Here is an 18208-nt window from a genome sequence, read left to right as displayed (position 1 = left end):
CTGCTTAGTTTTTATTTCTGTTATTTATACTTTTTTTCAAAATAAATTTTAATTTAGTAAGAAAGCAGTGTAACACCATGAAAATATTTTATCATAAATTGTCACTTATCCCTTAACATTTGTTTTATAGTATTCAATTTTACTTTAAGATATGAAATCTAAGTCAATCATCTTTCTTTTTCTAATTAGCATTTTCTAAAAGCATACTTTTAGAAGTTCTCGAAACAGCAGTTACTTGAACAATGTAACTGAACAAGAGATTATGTCTGTCTACAGAGTTAATGAGAAAGTATTAGCACAAAAACGAAGCAACTTAAACAACTTACATTGAAAGAAATGTTTAATAAAGTAAACAAATAAATATTAAGCTTTTTTTTTTTTTTTTTTTGTAAATTTTGATGCCCTTTAGATCATAAATATGCACGACATAACACTCACAACATCTTATTTTCATTTGATGTAACAACGTGATCAATATAGGTTGTAATATATCTTTCTGTTCAGGAAGAAACACCGTTAAACAATTTTATTATTTGGTACACCTCAAAGCTCTTATTTTGATTTTCAACCCCTTTGCCCTCCTAGGGGCTAGTTTTCAACTTTTGGATCCTTTAGATTCATTATTTCATAAATCCTAATTTAATATTTTTAATTTTATATTTCCTACATCCATCTTATTAGATTTAAACTGATGATCTAATATCTGGAAAAATCCTAAATCCGGAATAGTCGAGGTTCCGACGAGTCAGGATTTCGGACTTTGTATTTTAGTTAAGTAAATTAGTATATACTGTAGTTAAGTAAAAGATTATTGATATGATTTTAAAACTGGTATATAATATATACCAGTGCCCACACTAAGGATACTAGGCCAATAGATGACAGCACCAGTCTTCTCCTTTTCTACTCTGTGAGATAACATAATTTCTTTATATTATAACAGTTTATGATGTAATAATTTTTTACGATTAATTTATAAGGTCTTTAGAGTTCAACATTATGTTCATGGAGGGATGGGGAGTTTACTGATCCTGCGCTAGGGCTGAATACAAGTATATTAGATTTTTATTTTTTGTTTACTCCATTCGAGTTTCATTCATCTCTGTTTAGCTAAAATTTTAATTTCAGCACTTCACCCTTCCCAAGAGAAAGACTCGTCAATTTCAAAATTGTCGTCTGGGGTCAAAACTTTACACAGTTGTAGGAGTTAAATTCGGCATGTTAGCCTCAAAAGACACCCGCTGCTTCTGTTTTCGAAAATCCTAGAATGCAGGAGAAATGAAAAGAGGTGATTGATAACTACTTTCTCATTCATGTCTTCTTCCCTTTGTATGATAAGATCACACAAAGGGAAAGCTCACTTAAAAATACGGGAAATGGAAATGCATTTAAGGTCCATCTCTTAGTGTAATCATAAAAACTGCCGAGTTGAAAGCATGCTTTTATTCTTTACAGTATCGTTTTTGTTAATTTTAAATGAAAGACTACGGAATGCAAGAGAAATTTATCCTCTGGGTTAGGATACAAATAGGTCGTTTTTGAAATAAATTTTCACAGTTGGTGAAAGGAGGCAAAATATTTCTAAGGCCTGTTTTAGATGCAAACCAAAATTTATCCAAAAGTTGAAAACTAGCCCCTAGGAGGGCAAAGGGGTTGAAAATCAAAATAAGAGCTTTGAGGTGTACCAAATAATAAAATTGTTTAACGGTGTTTCTTCCTGAACAGAAAGATATATTACAACCTATATTGATCACGTTGTTACATCAAATGAAAATAAGATGTTGTGAGTGTTATGTCGTGCATATTTATAAGTGGCACTACACTGTGTTGCTGGGCGACAGATTCATCATCAATGAACTAATACATAAGTATCCCTTTTTTTTTTTTTTTTTTAAATTGTATCATATATCAGTTCTCATTTGCTCAAGTTATTTCTGTAATGAATTCTGCTGTTTTAATCATTTACAGTGAGTTTCATTCTTGATATTCACCTTCCACAAAAAGAAAAAAGTGTAATGTCTTAAAATGCCTTGGTATTGAATCATCCACAACTTGAGAATAACAATCCACTCAATAAGATTTTGATCTTGCTGCAAAGTGACGCTGTGATATAAATGAGACCGCAAAAGTGTTTAATCATAATCAAGTAAACTTTTTTTTTTGTCTAAGGAAATAATAAAGGAAATGTTTGATAATAATTGGGAGCTTTGCTGCTACATTGTGAAACAATTGACCATAGAAGGGGTTAAAAAGTTATATTACTGTAATCATGACTGCTTAGTTTTTATTTCTGTTATTTATACTTTTTTTCAAAATAAATTTTAATTTAGTAAGAAAGCAGTGCAACACCATGAAAATATTTTATCATAAATTGTCACTTATCCCTTAACATTTGTTTTATAGTATTCAATTTTACTTTAAGATATGAAATCTAAGTCAATCATCTTTCTTTTTCTAATTAGCATTTTCTAAAAGCATACTTTTAACATATATATGTACACTGTGTCCCCCCCCCCTAAAAAAAGGGGGAGGGGAGACAGCTCTATATTTCTCGTTCTACTGGACTGATTGACGAAATTTAACTTCCAATTTTATGTCTCGAAAGCGTGACTTAAGATATATATTAGATTTCTATATAGCATTATTCTAATATAGGTATTTTGATTTTGACCTAAAATTGGACTTTTTCTGAAATGTCATGCCAATTTTTTTCCATATTTCGATTCTATGACTTAAATTATTCCTAAATACTAAACTTTGTAGAATTTGGTGCGAAATTTATGGAGAAATTCAAAAATTTATTTTTCGCATTTTATTTTCCAGTTTGCGCCAAGAATAATGCACTTCGCGAACTTTTTAATTTATAGCAACCTATTTTCTTTCTTTCTTTCTTTCTTTTTTTTTTTTTTTCCCTCATTGCAAATGAGCAGAAAAAGAGTCATTGTTCATACTTTCAAATAATTTTAACAAGGTGTGTAAGCCACATTTGGTGTTATTATCCTTTATAACAAATATGCCAAATTTTAAAACGCCCCAATATGTAAATTCATGTATATCTTAGATAAATTTTGAATAAAAAACTCTTAATTTTTTGCAGGTGTGTCTAGAAATACATCTACTTTAAGATGATGTTAAAAAACTGTATAGGTCATAATTCAAAATTTGTTTGAAAAATTTTTTAAAATTATTTAAGAATACAAATTAAAAAAATCATAAAAAATGGGTGAATTTTATTTGGAATGAACCTAAATTTGAAATGTGAAAGGAAGAATAAAGTAGGTTTAGTAAAAAAAGAGATATTAACAAATATATAACAAATTCAACTAAAATTGAGGTGCTAAAATTTTCAGGGCCAATTTTTTAAACACTACTCCTGCAATTTTTAGAGAACTCGTCGATTTGGCGTAATTTGAGTCGTAGAATTGAAATATGTAAAAAAACTGTCATGTCATGTCAGAAAAAGCCTGATTTTATGTCAAATTAAAACAATGCTGTATATAAATCTAATACATATCCTAAGTCGTGCTTTCGAGACATGAAAAACACAATTTGAATTTTGTCAATCAGTAGAACAGGAGATATAGAACTGTCCCACTTTTTTTCCGCAGTGTATAAGAAGCTATTATTCAAACCATTTTTAGCCCCCTTAAAAAATTAGTCGTTTTATGTGTGAGACTGTTTTATATTTGGGCCAGTGTTGTATATTTATTTATGTTTATATTTTCTTTAGTGTTGAAACTGAAAATATTCTGTAATACAAGTATTTGTAATGGTGTTATTTTTCGAAGTTATGTAAAATTGATTTTTTTTTTTCCTTTAAAAAATATTAGTGTTGTATCTTATCAAAAGGAACAAGATTCTAAACCTCATTATTCATGGCATCATCATTCAGCAGGAGTTACTGATATTTATGTAGGACTTCTAGGAGCGCATGCTCGTGTTGCTACAGTATCCCATGATATGACTTGTAAAGTAAGTTTGTTGTAGTCTATTGACACTTGTTAATGACAGCTATCAGTTGGGTTATGTTTAAAACAAAATATTAAGGCAGCTTTTGTTTTTATTATAGATCTGTAATCTGGTTTAATTTTCTTTAGGTATTGTGTTTAAATTTTAATTAAAAACTGAAATGTGTGTTATTCTTTCAGCTTTATGAATTAGCAACTGGAAATATCCTGTGTTCAGTATGTATGGATCTACCCTTGACATCTGTTGCCATGGACCATTTTGAAAATTTCCTATTGTTAGGCGCACAGAATGGAAAAATATATAAAGTCAACATATTTTCTCAGGTAAATTTTATATTTACAGGAAAAAATAAATCCCTTTATTTTATGCAAATAATTTAGAGGGGGGGTGGTGCAAATAATTAATCCCTTTATTTTATGTGCATTTAAATAAAATATGTTTAAAGAATAAGAGAATTTTTATAACAATTGGGATTATTAAATTATTAAAAAATTAATCACTATATTCTATTATTGGATCAGTAAAGTATAAATTACAAAGAAATGTAATAATTGTAGATATGCAAATAGCAAAAAGTAGATATGCAAATATATAACATTGAGAGAGGGGAGTTGTATATAGAATATTATAAAATTTGGCATAACCTTTTTATTAAGTGGTACAAATTGTCCGAACTTCTCATTATTAGTGACTAATAATGGAAAAAATACAGGTTGCTGTGTTTTACCTTATTTACAGCCACTTTCACATTTTTGTCAGCAAATCATTGTCCTTATGACAGGAGTTCCCAATAAAGGAAGAAATTCCCACTAAGGGAAGTTTCATAGTTTTGGAGAGGGATGCGATCAGCTTTTCATTTACCTGCTAAGTATTCAGATTCAGTTTATGAATATGAAAAACTGCTTTTATTTAAGTTTTGATATTTATGAATATTTTCTATCTTTTTTCATATTTAATTTATGAAACACATAAAAAATAATCTATATTTAAATAAATGTACACCTTGCGCCAAAAGAAAAGGGGCCACAGTTTTATATCTCCCATTCTATAGATGGATGTGATGACGAAAGTGGAAATGCCCGAAGCTACTCCAAGAACAAAGTATTTTATCATACTTTTCCTTTTAGAAATCTCTCTTATATTTCCTTAAATATCTTAAATTTTTAACTATTTGTATAGTGAATTCTGAAGATCATTCATAAAATGTCAAAATGCTACTTTTGTATTTCATATAATGTACACCTTGAACAAAAAAAAGGAGGGATAGTTCTATACCTCCCATTCTACTGGTCTGATTGCATTTTCCATGTCTTAAAAGTGCGACCAAGGCTATGTATTAGATTTATATATAGCATTGTTCTAGCATAGGTATTTTGATGCAAAATCAGACTTTTTTTAATAACATATCAATTTTTTCTCATATTTCAATTCTATAACTCAAATTATGCCAAAGAGCCAAGTTTTTTAAAAATTGCATGAGTAGTGTTTAAAAAATTAGCCCTCTAAATTTTAGCTCCTCCATGTTAATTGAATTTGGTGTATATTTGGTAATATCTCTTTTTATTAAACTTATTTGATTCTTTCTTTCACATTTTGAAATTTAGGTTCACTCCAAATAAAATTTGCTCATTTTTTGTGATTTATTTTTAGAATTTGTATTTTTAAATAATTTTTATAAATTTTTCAAAAAAAGGTTTGAATTATAATCTACAAAATTTTTACCATCATATTAAAGTAGATGTATTTCTAAGTACACCTGAAAAAAACTTGAGTTTTTTATTCAAAATTTCGTAAGATATATGCATGAATTTATATTTTGGTGGTTTGTTACAAGTGATGTAGGGAAATGGAGAAAAGTTGCCAGAAATTAAGAAGTTCGCCAAGTGAATTATTCTTGGTGCAAACTGAAAAAAATGTGCCAAGATAAATTTTTTAATTTCTCCATAAATGTCTCACCAAAAATTACAAAATTTAATATCTAGGCATAATTTGAATCTAAATATGGAAAAAAATTGGCATGTTATTTCAGGAAAAGTCTGATTTTTTGTGTCAAAATTCCTATGTTAGAATAATGCTATGTATAAATCTATTATGTAACCTAAATCGCACTTTCGAGACATGGAAAATGCAAGTTAAATTTTGACAATCGGTCTAGTAGAACGGGAGATATAAAACTGTCCCACTTTTTGTTTTGGTGTAAGGTGTACATATATTTTTTAAGTTTTGGAAACGAGGAGGGAATGATTATCTATCAATGGTGTAAAAGGTGCATAGCCCAAAAAAGGTTGAGAACCCTATAGACAGCTCTTCACTGAACCAAAGAAGTAAAAGTTCGAAGGACAAAAGTCAGGTCTTTATAATGGGTGAGAGATCACTGTCCACCACAGTTTGCTGACTGTATGAGTTGTTGCCAGAGATAGCTATAGATTGCATTCAGGTTTCTATTGGTTTTTTTTTCTTCCTAATGTCTTTTTGAAGGTTTTGGAGTGTTTGGATGTATTGCTTGCTGGTTATGGTACAATCCTGTCCCAAAAAACTGAGGAGAATGGTGTTCTTATTATCTCAAAAGCATCTTCAGAAACTTCACTATTAATTTCTGACTCTTGAACATTTTAGGTCTTGCAGAAGAGGAATAACTGGACTGATTCTTCATCTCTGGGTCATAAAAGGTGCATCACATTTTGACCTGTTTCATAAAACTGGGGGGGGGTTGAATTAATATATATAAATATGATGATGGGACCGATTGTATTTTATATCACTTCCAATATTTATTTTTAGTGAATAAAATTATCACTAAACATTCAAAAAGATAAATGAGCCCCTCCTTCTAATACAATGGTTCTCCACCTTTTTTACCTTATGCACACCTTTCACCATTGTTAGAAGGTCATCTCTCCCTCTCTTTAAAAACTTGTAAATATATACATTTTGTTTAGATTTAGATTATTTTCTAACATGCTATATAAGTTCTTTCGAGATGCTCTGCCAGGAAAATTCGCTTCGGTTTCTGGGGATGGGTGACTCCTACAGTCTCTGCAATATTTATTTAGAGTGCCAAAATGCACAATCTGCGTATTTATTCCAGAAGTCAATACCCATTTCACACCTAAACAAATAGGCCATTTTCTGTGTATGAGGTTGAGCAAAAATTATTAATCTTTTGCTTGAACTTATTAATCTTTTGCTGTCGGCAATTTTTATTTTAATACTTCCGACTGATCATTTGTAAATAAAATATAATTTGTGGTTCATATAAAAAGGAAAGTATATAAAACAAAATTTCAGAATTTTAGATTGTATTTTATTAGATGTAATTGCTCATGGTCAATTACAGCGAAATTTATGTCTACAAAATAAAATAAATATTTGCCCATTCACTTATTTTTTTAATTGAAAACTGTATTTTACTGGGTAGTTGAATAACAGATGATTTAATTGTTTTTTGATTAAAGAAAATTCAGAAATAAATATATTTAAAATAAATATTTTGATTCCGATACTCTTTAATTTTTTATGTTTTTTCTATAATATCAAAAACCTAAATTTATTCTGATCAGTAGTTATATCTATGTTGTATTTAGGTATTAGTAAACAATGGTCATAATATTCAGTTAGTGAAGGATACTATAATACTTCATAACATGCATAGGCATTAAAATTGCCATAGTTAGATTATTGCTCCATCTCAGCACTTTCGATATGATGAAAAATATGGCACGATGTCTCTGCGAACACTGGAGTTACTGCCTGGATAGCTTTTCAACTGGCTCAACATAGAAACGGACTCACCGATTCATTTCATCTACATTTCTGTTTGGTCAAAGTGAGCGTTTGCATTGTCAAAGTATTCGTATCGAAGGTATTCACTGCGGGTTGCTCGGACAGGTGTAAACTTCCCTTAACTAATTTATGTTTCATTGAAAGACATTCCCTTCACTTAATTAACTCTGCCACAAAATTTCACAATTTTCTTGTGACTGGTTTCGCCTATAGGCAGTTTAGAAATAAGGATTTTTGATTGTGGACATCTTGTATTTTAACTGGATTAAAATATAATAAGTTATGGAGTACGTATAATGAAGACTTCACTGACATGTTAAAACACTTTCCTGATGTAATTTTTAAAACAGAAAATACTTTAAAGCAGTATCCAATTTCAACACTTTTTATTTCATTTTACGAATTATACTTTTGTAAGAAATTATTTAATAATAATAATAGTAATAAATTTAGAAAAGCGCATTAATGGGTATATGTTTTCTTCTCTAACAACATTTAATTTATGAATTTGCCTTTTTTATATGAGGAGATGTGATAATTCAAAAGCCTCAGAGAAAAGTGATTCATAATTTTTAAATGAAAGAAGCATATTAATTATGTTCAGATTCATAATTGCACACGAGAGCAGTATGTAATAACAATAACTTTAAAAATGAAATTTATCCTACTTTTTTAAAATTGTCTTATTCTCTCTCCTATGAAATCATTTTATGTTTTAAAAAATTATAAATGAAAAAAAATGGGCTCAGGCTATATAGAAAGTGTATCATATTTCTTGTTATTAATTCATTAACATGCATATAAACACCTTTTATTTCACTGAAAATATATAACAGATATTTGCCGTGGCTTGTAAAATGATGTGCTGATGTTTAAGCTCTTATTATTTCAAGTATTTAGGGGTTTATGCAATAAAATATTGTACATATTAATTATATTTAATTGCAGTATTTATATTAGTTTTCCAGAAATCTATAAAATTATTTGGTAATTTTTAGTTTTTAAAATTTTCTTTTGAATGTAAATATGATATAAATGAAAAATGCCTACAGATTGCATTTATCGGTTTGCCTCCATATCTCATATGATGAGTTCTTTTGCAGTTGCCTAAAGAACTTCATTACAGCCAAGTATCAAGAAAAAATGCATTTGTAGGGCATCAGTAAGTAATTCAGTACATTTTATCAATTTTTATTTTGAAGTGCATTTTATCAATTTTTATTTTGAAGCAATACAATTTTTAATATTGCATTGCCCAAATATTTTTTAATTTCATGACTTACAATGGTGGCCAAAATTGTGGACACTTTTTGAAATTTTTATGTTTTTGAACTTTGTATGCTTATAGAAAATGTTGCGTTTCACAAAATGCAAACTAGTATATATCATTTTAAAGAGAATTTATTACTGAATTCAATACAAAACACAAAATTCAGTTATTTACAGTACAAAAAAAGTTAAACGATAATAGTTATCGATATACATTAGATAGTGATGATTGCAGTGAGTTATCAGTACTTAGTAGGGTACCCTTTATTTTTGATTACAGCTTCACATCGACGTTTCATTGAGCTGACAAGAGTTTTAAGCTCTTCTTTCGTTATTACATGATGCCAGGAAACAATTATAGCCTCAATTAGTTCCCTTTTATTTGATGGGCGCCTCATTCGGACAAGAGTTTTCAAATGGTGCCACAAATTTTCGATAGGATTGAGGTCAAAACTGTTTCCTAGCCATGACAACAATTTAATGCTCTTTGTACGAAACCGCTCTTTTGATATTTTGGCTGTGTGGCAAGGAGCAGAATCCTGCTGAAAAATAAACGAAGCATTGTTGGGAAAGAGATCTCTAATGGAAGGTAGAAGTTTTGGTTCTAGAATAGTGTCAATGTATTTTCTGGCATTCAGTGTCCCATCGATGACATGAAGGTGACCAATACCATCTGCTGACATGCATGACCAAATCATAACACTAACTGGGTTCTTCACAGTTGCTTGAATGCAGTCAGGATGTAGCTCTTCTCCTATTCTACGTCTTACATATTTTCGCCCATCACTACTGAATAACGATATTTTAGTTTCATCACTCCATATAACTTATGACCACTGATCATCTGTCCAATTAATGTGTTCCTTTGCCCTCTGCAGTCTTTCTTTCGTTCCTGAAAATTAAGATAAGGCTTTTTTCGGGAAATTCTACCTCTCAGTCCAACATCTGTTAATATTCTCGTGATTGTTCTTGAACTGACAGAAACACCAGCATCATTCAGATCACTTCTGATGGCCGCTGATGACATTTTTCTATCTTGGAGACATAGTCTTTTTATTTTTCTGTCATCAATAGATGTGGTGCACCTTTTTTGGCCTTTTCCTTCTTTGTTTTTTATTGAATTTGTCTCCTGATATCGTAAACAAAACTTTCGAACTCCAGATGTAGTCACTGAACTACCCATCTGTCTTGCAATTTCAGCATAGGAAAGACCACTTTCTCGTAACAAAATAATATTACATCTCTTTCTAGTTGTCCAATCTACACTTTTATTTGATGTCATTGCTTCTTGACTAAATATTAAAAATTTTTACAAAAATTCCTACTTGTAATTGCAGTGTATAAGAAACAAGTCCTCCTTCTACAGAACAAAGCAAAATAATGAATTGTTTCAAGTGTAAACATGATGTCAGCTTCTACTGACAGTTACTAACATTTGATTGGTTCTTGAATTACAAATAATTGAATTTTGTGTTTTGTATTGAATTCAGTAATAAATTCTCATTAAAATGATATATACAAGTTTGCATTTTGCGAAACGTAACATTTTCTATAAGCATACAAAGTTCAAAACATAAAAATTTCCAAAAGTGTCCACAATTTTGGCTACCACTGTATATAAAATTTCAAGACAGATTTTATATACTTCAAATTTTATCCACACTATATATTCAGATTTTTAAGACATAAAATTAGAATGGAGCTGAAATTCAGAGTAAATTTGTAATTTATATCTGAAGATTTTCAATTATTATATTTATACTTAATAATTAAATAAAAATGTTTATTTTCAATAGCTATTATAAAATCATTTTTATAATTTATTTATTTTTCCAGTTTAAAAATACTACTTTAATTTTTTCAGTTTAAATTCAGAAATGGCAGTTTTTTTATTATATTTTCAATTTTCTTGTTTTAGAAGTTTTGGTGCTGCTGCTGCTGAACTTTGAGAGTGGCTTTAATTTTAACTAATGTAGTGTATATCACATAAATTTATTTGCTTCATGCTTAATAACATTGTAATTAAACTTGAAGAACTTGGCATGTAGGGAAAAATATTTGTGACTGAAAATTAAAGAAATAAAACTTTTGGTTTCTGTACCAGTATGTAAATTTGTCATTTCTATAAATGTGCTGTAGATGCAAGATTATGAAAAATTATAACTGCAAATGTCATGACTATGTTAATTATAATGTTACAGTTATTAATTGTATGTAACAATAATTAACATGGATAGAACACAAGGGAGTCATTGATAAGAATTATTTAGACATGTATATTAGCTAGATATTTGATTTATTTGCAATATGTATGCATATCTACAGGGTTGCAGTCTGCCCTGGTGAAAAAATCATAAACAGTATTGAAATAGCTTGTGATTTAATTTTAATTTTTATTAGTTTTAATGTTTAATTAGTGATTCATTTATTATGTTGTTGTTTTTTAATCAACATTATATTTTAAATGTATTCTAAATAATTTCAATTATAATTTAGTATAAAATGTATATTTACATATATATGCATAGAATGAATGTTATGCAAACTCAAATGAACAAAATGAATTATTTTTTTAAAATTCATATATCTACACAACATTTCTTTTCCATTTTGAGTTACCACAATACATTAATAATTATGTTTTTGCAATATCAAAGATTATGCCAGAATGGAAAAATAAGGTTATTGGAAGAAACACCAAAAGTTTTCTGTCTCTGAAGTTATTGAATTTTCTGTTGTGACTAATTTTTTATTGATATTCCTTTTTTTCTTATATTGTAAAGAAAGGATGCCATTGTAAGAGTGGGATGTATTTCTCCCAGACTTTTTCTTTGAATTCTAAAATCAGTGCTTTAGTGTATATATGCATAAATTATTGTTGTCTGACTTTCTGAAAATAAGAATGGGCTTTTTAAAAATATTTATGTATTAATTTTGATATCAAGAAAAGTGTATATATATATATATATAATTTATTTCCTAAACAATATTGATTAATTGATTATATTATCTCCTAAGTTTAATTAAAGTAGAATTATTTTAAGAGTGAATCCATACTAGTAAGTTATATTTTGAAAGATGTTTTGAAGTAACTTGAAATTAATGTTAATAACGTTTTAACGGCGACTGGAATTAAATCATCATGAAGAACAAAATTTCAATTGTAAAAGGAGAAATTAAATTAAAAGCATGTAATCATTGTCATTGATTGGAAATCAGTTGAATTTTCAAGGGGAACAAACCAACTCCCGTTCAGTGAACAATAATTAATAAATAAATACGTAAATACGAAGGTGTTTCGTCTTTACTCGAGCAATCAGGTTAAGCCAAACCAGCAATTCTAGTCAAGCCAAATATTTCCGCGAATAGAAGGGATTATGAACCAATGTTGATACTCAAAGAAGTTATTCCTATGAAGCATTTAAGCCAATTCATTTTTGAGTGAAAAGCAATTTCTGTAGAGAAATCCAAAAAAACTCGAGTAACCCTCCCCAACACCCCGTGTTTATGCATTTGAGTTCAATATTATTTGTAAAAATTAAACATTGCAGCTATTGCGCAAGTAGTAGTAACTTGTTTTCGCACTAAATGAATTCATAATTTTTAAGTAATATTAAAAAAAAAAATATTAAATAGTAAAAGGAAAATTGGCATTTAAAATTTGTATATGTGTCTGTGTCTATTATGAATAACAACTAATCTTTCCCATTATTAGGAAATCAGTTGTGTGTTTATCTGTGTCCTTTAGTGGTAAGCAAATTTTATCAGGGTCTGATGATAAAACATGCAAAGTGTGGGACATAGAAACATTGACTTGCCTCAGGACCTTACACCATGAAGGTAATGTACAAGTGTGATTTTATTTGCTTGATGTACATTTGTTAAATATCATATGACATGCTCCTTAGATTACCAAGAATAAAAAATGTGTTAAATGTTTGTGACATGAAACCTGGATCAAATGAAATCTCTTTGTATCTTGTGGAGCTTAATGCTGTCATAGCTTGGGTATCAATGAGCAAGCAAGTTCACATTTGTTCTCTTTATATATATGGCTTGTACTACAAATTATTTTATAATAAGGCTGATATCATTTATAATCCATTGGGATGGATCATTGAATACCATTTCATTTTTTAACAGAAGAATGTTAAGCAGTCAACACTGATAGAAAATGCAGGTGCTTTAGATGGTAGATGTGTGTCAAAGATAACAGTGATTATTTGTGCTGGAAATTTTGGGGAATGATGTGAGGAAACAAAAGCTCAGTTTGGACATGCTTTTTTGTGAAAAAATTATGAGCAGTGTGTTCCACCACTGCAAAATATATTTATAAAAATTCTTCACATATCTTAGCAACATATTTAATTTATATACAGTCAACCAATTTCTCTCCTGTCAAATTCTTTTGCTGTGGTATTGGGTTTTGCCAAACTTCAGATGGCAATATTTTTAAATGTGAAATATAGACATGTTGAATTTCTTATTTATTTTCTTCTAAAATAAGAAATCTGGAATTGCAATTGTTGCGATAAATGAAGCTTCATTCAAAAATGATGTAAGAATATCTGAGGACTGCTACTGGAGCTCACATTTTCTAGCAGAGGAATTTATTATTTACACTGCGCAAAAAAAAAAAAGGGGAGGGACAATCAAATATATCCCGTTCTACAAGGCCGACTGTCAAAATTCAGATTGTGTTTTTCATGTCTCGAAAGGGTGATTTAGGATATACATTAGATATATATATATTGCACTGTTCTGGCATAGGCATTTTGACACAAAGTTGGACTTTTTCTGAAATAGAATACCAATTTTTTTTCCATATTTCGATTCTATGACTCAAACTATGCCCAGATATTAAATTTTGTAAAATTTGGTGCGAAATTTACAGAGAGATTCAAAAATTTATCTCGGTGAAATTTTTTTCAGTTTGGCCATGAATAATTCACTTGGCGAACTTCTTAATATATGGCAACAAATTTTCCTTTCCCTTCCATTATGCCAGAGTGAAAAAAAGGCACCTCTTTCCTACCTTTTTACATTGTGCATGAGTGGAAAAAAGTCACATCGTTTCTACTTCCAAATACTTTTACCCACATCCGATGTTTTATCGCTTTCAACAAATATGCCAAATTTCAAAATGCGCTAATATATACATTCACGCATAACTTCAGAAATTTTGAATAAAAAATTGTAATTTTTTGAAGGTATGCTTCGAAATATGTCAACTTTAAGATGATTGTAAAAATTTTACAGCTTTTAATTCAAATTTTTTTGAAAAATTAATAACAATTATTTAAAAATACAAATTTAAAAATAAATCAGAAAAAATGGGTGAATTTTATTTGGAATGAACCTGAATTTCGAAATGTGAAAGGAAGGATAAAATAAGCTTAAGAAAAAAAAAGAGAGATTAATCAATATATACCAAACTCAATTAACACCGAGGAGCTAAAATTTTGAGAGCTAATTTTTTAAAAAACTGCACGTGCTTTTTTTTCAAAACTTGGTAGTTTGGCGTTATTTGAGAAATATAATTGAAATATAGAAAAAAAAAATTGGTATGTTATTTCAGAAAAAGTCCGATTTTGTGTAAAAATACCGATATTAGAACTATGCTATATGTAAATCTAATATATATCCTAAGTCTTGCTTTCAAGACATGAAAAACGGAAGTTGAATTTTGTCAATCGGCCCAGTAGAATCGAAGTTATAGAACTGTCCCTTTTTTTTTTTTTTTTTCCTGTGCAGTGTACTTTGAGACATTCATATCGTTGTTATGAAAAAAATTAAAGAATCAGAAGCTGTGTTTACTATCAGTCTCACAAGTGCTGACTGATCAGCATAAGAATAAGTATCTAGGTTGAAGTTTGAAATGCTTGCTGTATTATGAAATGAAAGACTGTGAATGATGCATATCTGCTATACATAGTGACAGATGAGAAAACATTGTGTTATCACATTTAACTTTCAAGCAAAACAGTAAGTATGGAATGGAAACATTGCATTTCATAAGAACCCAAAGTATTGAAAATCAAAAGCTACTGCCAATTAAGTTATTTTGATTGCATGATACTAATTCTGATTATATATTACCAAAGGCCTCGTATTCATGTATTTTAAAAATCCTGTTGCTTGTAAGGACACATTGGATAGCTGCATAAAGTCGAAAGGGAACTAACAAATTTGCTTTTGCATGATATAGTTTCTGTTAGGTGATGTTGATTGCATTTTTTGCATACAAAGGGCTTCGTTGTAATGAAAAATGCATTTATTTTTTCTCTTCAAATTCTTTATATGATGTAATTTATGGTGAAATAGAAAATCAGATCGAAGATGAAGATTTGGTAATAGCGGCTGCAACTGATAAAGTAGTGGAAGAACTTTCAGAGGAAAACAAAAATAAGTTTGAGTATGTGAGTACATACTGCATAAATTTCCAATCAATGATGAAGTGATTTTGTGTATCTTTTTCTGATACATATTTTTTGAATAGATTTCAAGTTTTACATCATTTAGTCATGAAAGATGATTATATTGATGTTGCAACTGATAAAAATTGCAGTCACAATTTTGCAGCTTACAATTAGAAAACTTAGATAAAATTTTAAAACTTGATAGGATTGGTACCCATTGGAGTTTAATTGGAAAACTGAAAGGTGCTGATGAAATTTTAAAGTATAATGAACTGTCTAGAATAATGTTGGCCATCTTGAGATTCTCCATAGTAATGGAGAATGTGAGAGGATTTTCAGTTCGTTGTGGAAACAGAGACCAAATTTAGATCTAATAATAGTAATGACATATTAGAAACCTTTTATTAGCAAAAGCAGGCCTATGTGGAAATTGCTTTGAACAAATTTCTGAAGTTTCTTTCTTAACGAAAGCAAAATCAGATTTTGTTCATAGCGTTTGTACAAAATCTTATTAATGCATTATTTTTTGTTAAAAGATGCAAATAATAATTTTTTAAAAAATGTAATTAGTTTTGTACTGTTTGCATTTAAGACTTTCAGATAAATCACTCAGGTAACTTTCATATATTAATTAGTAACTATTGTTGCGTTTTTTTTTCCTTCTGACACCAGTTGTTATGTTATTTTCTTGCTTTACGTTCATACGGGGTTCGTGTGGATTTAGAGTGAATAATGATGACACTTGATGAACTATCGAAACACACTTTATTTCACCAATATTAATCAGGACAGCTCCAAAGTTTCGTTTACAGTCGTCGAACTGTTATAAACATGCTGACACGATCAACGACGCAGCTTTCAGGTTATCAGGCTATCACGGTGAAGACAGCTTCACTGCAAAGCACCAGGGTACAGCTCCCGACTCTGCTTAGTCGTTCTTGGAACTTCACATATTCTCGAGACTCTCCACGCTACCACACTCTGACGAGACACACTCTCTATCAGCTCGCTAGGCGAGACACTCACTAACTGACTGCGGACCAGCAGGGTTTATATAGCTTTTGGCTTGTGTTCGAGAACATTCTGGGCTAAACCGGTAAGAATTCGTTCCAGAAGGTTCTCCATCCGTCCATGGTATATCGCCGATTTTGTTGCCAAATGGGCGATTTCTCGCCAAATGTGCCAACCCTGCTTTCCCTTGACATTTTATGGCAAACTTAAAACTGATTTGCGGGGAAGCCATCTTACCACGCCTGTACATTTTGTAACACTATTAAATTTAATTCGTTATTAAGAAATATACTTTAATCATTTAAAAAATATTTTTGTTGTTGAGAAAATTCTGATTTTTGAGAGTCGTAGGTTGGCAAGTATTTTAATGGCTGATTTTTGAGTGTCATAGATTGACAAGTATTTTTTAATTTTTTTCAATTGGTCGGCTATTCATGTATTTAATAACTTTTTCATTTCATGAGTCATCCTTTAGTAATAACCATTGATAGCATAGATGCTCAGATCCTTTTACATTATTGAAAATTTCTTCTTTATCTTTCAAAATCATTGAGACTGTGGAATGAACTAGGTTTAAATCATGTGTAATTACAAACTTTTTCACCCACTTTCATGTTATTTAATTTCTTTTATTTTTATGTCTAAATTAATCTTTTTTCTTATTTAGCTTGTTGATTGCTAGGTGATGATGATTTTGTTTTTTGAAGCCATTTTATATATTAATTAATCATAATAGGTATGAAGGAAATAATTTGCTGTGAAAACTAATTGGTGAGGTGAGGTAACAGCTGTGAGCAATGTACGGTGTTGCTAAATTTCATAAAATGCCATTTAACAACACTTATCTAATCTCTCTCTCTCTCTGAATCTCTGACACAAATCTCTGACACAAGTGTCAGAGTGTCAGAGATTCTGACAAAAATCTCTGACTCTGACACTTCATTTAAATTTGCGTAAAAATTATTGGTAGAATGTGCTCTTACAAAAATGGTCAAAAAGTTGATTGGGTGCTTGTAAAAGTTTGTAAATCAATGACCACCTGTTGTCTGTTATCATTGCTTTCGCATATTATATTATTTTTTTTCACAATTATATTATATTATTTTTTTCACAATGTACATATTATGAATTATGTATACACTTATATGTATTATTGAACATTAATTTATTTATGATGTATTTATTTATATTTCAGTAATTCATATATTTTGAACAGTCTATATTCATTACTTATCTATTTATTCCTGTACCACAATTATTTTGAATGTTTGAATATATGCTGCATTTCTTATGTAACTGAAGTTAGATGTAATGAATGTTAAATTCTTGTAAAACAATTTCATTTATTTAGTTTAAATGTTTCTCCGTATATTGTATTATTTAGTCTCTAAATACTTGTCATTTTTAAATTTTAGCATGGGAAGAATGTGATTTTAATTTAATTTTTTAAAGATAAAGGATTGTTAGGTACCAAAAATGTGAAATTGAGTGCTGAAGATTTAAATTCACATGTTAGATAAACTTATTTGGTTCTATCAGAGCATTCACAGACACACCTGCATACTAACAGTCATCTGGAACCTAAATAATTCAAACGGTAATATTTTAAATAGTTAACAATAGTACATTTGAAAACTGCATCATACAATAAATCACAAATATCTTTTTTTTTCAAGTATTATAATTTTTGCCCAGATTTTTATGGATGCTGTTACTAATGCAGCAATAGCAAAAATAAAAATTGCTGATGTATTATG

The 18208-nt window shown here is 29.5% G+C and overlaps 1 protein-coding gene across 1 annotated transcript in view; it reads left to right on the top strand.

The window, feature by feature from the left end:
* Positions 1-18208, top strand: part of LOC118190155 (WD repeat-containing protein 18) — a 79534-nt gene that overhangs the window by 42723 nt on the left and 18603 nt on the right. The window contains exons 5-8 of the mRNA XM_035360837.2: positions 3831-3972; positions 4149-4292; positions 8856-8914; positions 12737-12861. Of these exons, the coding sequence (XP_035216728.1) occupies positions 3831-3972; positions 4149-4292; positions 8856-8914; positions 12737-12861 (470 nt within the window). The remainder of the gene's footprint in view (positions 1-3830; positions 3973-4148; positions 4293-8855; positions 8915-12736; positions 12862-18208) is intronic.

This window comes from Stegodyphus dumicola, chromosome 2 (genome assembly GCF_044657685.1).
Source record: "Stegodyphus dumicola isolate Sdum_Otavi_A_Nest chromosome 2, ASM4465768v1".
NCBI classification, from domain to species: domain Eukaryota; kingdom Metazoa; phylum Arthropoda; class Arachnida; order Araneae; family Eresidae; genus Stegodyphus; species Stegodyphus dumicola.
This window is presented reverse-complemented; position numbering and strand designations above follow the sequence as displayed.